We start from the raw sequence: 3,854 nt of genomic DNA, 5'->3' as shown, positions 1-3,854 counted from the left end.
TAATCATGGACTAACTAGGCTCAAAACATTCGTCTTACAAATTACAGATAAACTATATAATTGGTTTTGTTTTCATTTATATTTAATACTCCATGCATATGACACAAGATTCGATGTGACGAAGAATCTAAAATTTTTGGCAAAACTTTTTGAAACTAAACAAGACCAAAATAGCGTTGACGATGTTACATACTCCTATATCCACCAAACGGTCATATCGATCATATACTCTGTCATGAGTCTCTTTATATATTTCGTCATTTTCTTATTAAGATAAGATAGATTTTCCAACTAGAATCCGATTACTCGATCGTCATCTATTCCTAATTTTGTTTGGCAAAGATAACTGTAGAAACTATTTATATAGTGGATTTAAGAAATAAATAAAATCACCCATTCCACAACACTTCGAAATGCAGAGAGAGCGCCTGTTGGAGGGTTGGCACAATGCCACACCCATATATGCTCAATGTTGTTTTAAACGCTAAACATTTGTAAACGATTGGTCGCTCGTCGTTTAGCTATTAGTTGGGCTAAACATCCACTAAATTAAAATGAGCAAAATAGCTGTTTAAATGAGAAAAACGACAAAAACAGCATACCACAATGCAGAATTTAAATGACGTGTAAACAAACTAAAAGATCAACGTCAATATTTCCCATAAAACCATTAGAGCATCTCTAAGAGTACCCCATATTCCTTTCTCATTCATGTTTTTTTTTTTCAAGAAAAAAACAAAAACTCATGTCAAAGTATACCTTATATCTCTTTCTCATCTATTGATAACTGGCAAATAGTCATCACACGTAAAAAATATGCGCAGCCTTTGTTGCACGTAACACTCTTCCTCGCACCGTCTTCTAAAGGTGGAAGGTGTGGAAAAAAATAGAGAGTAGAAAATATTTTCTGATATAAATGCACGAGAGAGAAAGAATATATATAAATGGTTACAATAATTTAGAAATAATATAGGATTCACGATGTAAAATTATGTTCTAGCGGGGATTATTGGAAATGGCGCTGCCACCGGCCACAAAGACGCGGCCTGGGTGATCGCCGTGAGCGGAAATTGTCTTTCTTTTTATCTTTTATTTTCTTATTATTTTTTATGATATTCTATATTATTTTTTTTGTTGTTCTTGCAGTGTATATGTGATGTTCACATGCCATACATGTGCTGTTCTATGATTTTTTTATATCACGTGGTAAACATGTAATGTTATATGAAGAATATTATGATATTCACGTAGTATACATGTGATGTTCTCGTAGTATACATGTGATGTTTTATGTTATATTTTTTGATGTTCACATTAGTATATATATGCATTGTTTTAGATATATTTTCTGATGTTGACATGGTATACATGTGTTGTTCTATGTTTTTTTTGTGTTCACGTAGTATTATACATGTGATGTTCTCGTAGTATACATGTGATGTTCTGTGTTATGATGTTCACATAGTATATATGCAATGTTCTAGATATTTTTTTATGTTAACATGATATACATGTGACGTTCTATTTTTTTGTGTTGGTCATGTGTTATACATGTAATGTTCTATGATATTTTTTTGTTCACGTGTTGTTTTTTTTGTTTAGTTAGTGTTGATGTGATGCTTTTTGTTAAACATACCCTTGCACAGTTTAAAACATATATATTATTTTCATAAATATTACAATACTATCGCATTAACCTATAATTTATCCTCTTAAATCTAAAATACTATTGTCTTGAACCCATAACATTTTTCGTGTTTTGCTAACCTAGAATGGCGTCCTTATTCAATAAAGAAAATGTTCTTCCCTCAAATGAAAAGTGTTTGATAATAAAATTTTATCTAATTATATTTATGTGGGATCTTATTTTAAAGGACTTATTACAAACAAAATTTAATTTGGATATTTATTTTGTAAACTATAGTTTTTTTTTAAATTCGTAACAAACTATGATGTCATCGTATTATTCTACTATGGCCTTGTTTAGTTCTATTTTTTTTTTGTAAAATGAACACCATAGCACTTTCGTTTGTATTTGACAAATATTGTTCAATCATGGACTAATTAACTAGGCTTAAAAGATTTGTGTCGTAAATTACAGGTAAAGTGTGCCATTAGTTATTTTTTATCTACATTTAATGCTCTATGCAGGTACCGTAAAATTCGATATGACGACGAATTTGAAAAATTTTACAATTTTTTTTGAACTAAACAAGGCCTACCACGCATGCTCTTGTACTACCTGGAATGCGAGGCTTCTCGGCCGGCGTGCATACTTCTGCTTGCGAAAATTTTTGGCGCGCTTCCACTGGCACATGGACTCGGTCCGAGCGCCTGGCCCCACCCGGGTACTTGCCTATGGGCGTTCGAGGGGGGTGGGTGGCGCTCTCAGAGTTACTCCCTCTATCTCTTTTTAATTGTCGCCGTTGGTGTGCGTGTCACAAGTTTGACTTGATTTGTAGAAAATACGTGCAACATTTGTATCTCCAAATAAATTTGTTAAAAAAACTAGATTCAAAGATCTTTCTAATGATACTAATTATGTATTATAAATATTAATATTTTTTATATATAATTGATAGCAATTGTTTTTTAAGAAGCGTAAGCGACAATTAAAAAGGAACATATACTACCGCTATCCCCAACAATTCCTCTGGCAGCAAGAAAAAACCATCGTAGGGGTGCAAGCCCCACCTGTTCCTTAAAAAAACAAGAAAAACCATCTCTTCGAAACAAAAGGGGCACAAGGTTATTAGGGCCACCATTTAAAATATAGTGGTAAATTTCTGTTACACGTTCTACATATCTCAAAGATTGAGATGACCAATCACCAAAATTTTATTTGTTGAACCGCGTAGTCCATCAGTTGAGCATCTGTATCCCACGCTTCCCCAGCGGAGGCTGGACGTCGACGGGCGGCAGCGATGATGACGGCCCAGCTGCCTCTGCCGCTGCCGCTGCCTCGTCAGGGCACTGCTTGGTGCACATGCAGGTGGCGACGTCGCAGAAACCGCCGGTGTAGCCTTTTGCAATGCAAATCGGAATGCAAATCGAGTTTTTGCCCCAGCACGGAACCTTGATCATGACTTCGCATGTCTTTAGCGGTACTATTGTTTCTTTGTCTTCTTCGGCTCCAGCTGCTACTGCAACCATAGTAATTTAATTAATTCCATTTTTAGATTTTATAATTCAAACATTAATTAGCTAGCAGTGCATCCTACAAATATTGCAGTTTTTTTTTGAAACTCTGTATGGGGGAGTTTCCTGGCCACTTACGATGTGAAGTGAGGAGGAGCAGGGCCAAGGCAATGGCGGTAGACACAGTATTCTGCTTGCTGAACGACATTGTCAAATAAAGAGGAGTGCTAGCTATATGTATTTGCGCTCAAATAGGGTGTATGTGTTCGGTAGTTATAGAAGGATGTTGGCCTGCATTAGCTAATTAATTCTGTATCCTTGATGGGTATGGAAATACTAATGTTGTGGATGCTATATTTGAATTTCGTAGCTATATCCGGAAATCCAAATATTAGATGCTACTCATACATTGTCTACGTTTTTTGTGCAATGGCTGCATTTTACTCAAAATAATTGACTTATCACATGTACATTTCTATCTATCGATATATCTATCTCGTTTTGAGATAGTTTATAGGATCTGCTTTAATTTAAACCTATTCAAAAAAAAGACTCCGGCCCACTATTATCTGTCTGTTTGTCTATCTATCTATCTAGATGTCAGTGTGTCTATCTATCTATCTATCTATCTATCTATCTATCTATCTATCTATCTATCTATCTATCTATCTATCTATCCACCCACTAGATCAATCTAGCTAGCTAGCTGTAACGAC

At 34.9% G+C, this 3,854-nt stretch overlaps 1 protein-coding gene across 2 annotated transcripts; it reads right to left on the bottom strand.

Moving 5' to 3' along the window:
- LOC110435293 lies at nt 2,750–3,420 on the bottom strand. Of its 2 annotated transcripts, none has more exons than XM_021460726.1 (2): nt 3,277–3,420; nt 2,750–3,140 (listed from the first exon to the last, which is right to left on the bottom strand). In XM_021460726.1, the coding sequence occupies exons 1-2, from the start codon at nt 3,344–3,346 to the stop codon at nt 2,863–2,865; spliced, it is 348 nt and encodes a 115-aa protein (XP_021316401.1). In that variant the 5' UTR covers nt 3,347–3,420; the 3' UTR covers nt 2,750–2,862. The 2 variants fall into 2 exon arrangements, with proteins under 2 accessions (XP_021316401.1, XP_021316400.1); XM_021460725.1 differs by having other exon boundaries at nt 2,750–3,143; nt 3,277–3,407.

Source organism: Sorghum bicolor, chromosome 5 (assembly GCF_000003195.3).
Source record: "Sorghum bicolor cultivar BTx623 chromosome 5, Sorghum_bicolor_NCBIv3, whole genome shotgun sequence".
Lineage (NCBI taxonomy): Eukaryota > Viridiplantae > Streptophyta > Magnoliopsida > Poales > Poaceae > Sorghum > Sorghum bicolor.
Note: the sequence above shows the minus strand (reverse complement) of the source record. Positions and strands in the feature narration are given on the sequence as shown.

Coding starts and splice junctions, on each gene's coding strand:
- LOC110435293 (XM_021460725.1), bottom strand. CDS start 3,346: ATGTCGTTCAGCAAGCAGAATACTGTGTCTACCGCCATTGCCTTGGCC. Junction 3,144..3,276: donor GCTCCTCCTCACTTCACATC/GTAAGTGGCCAG, acceptor CTATGGTTGCAG/TAGCAGCTGGAGCCGAAGAA.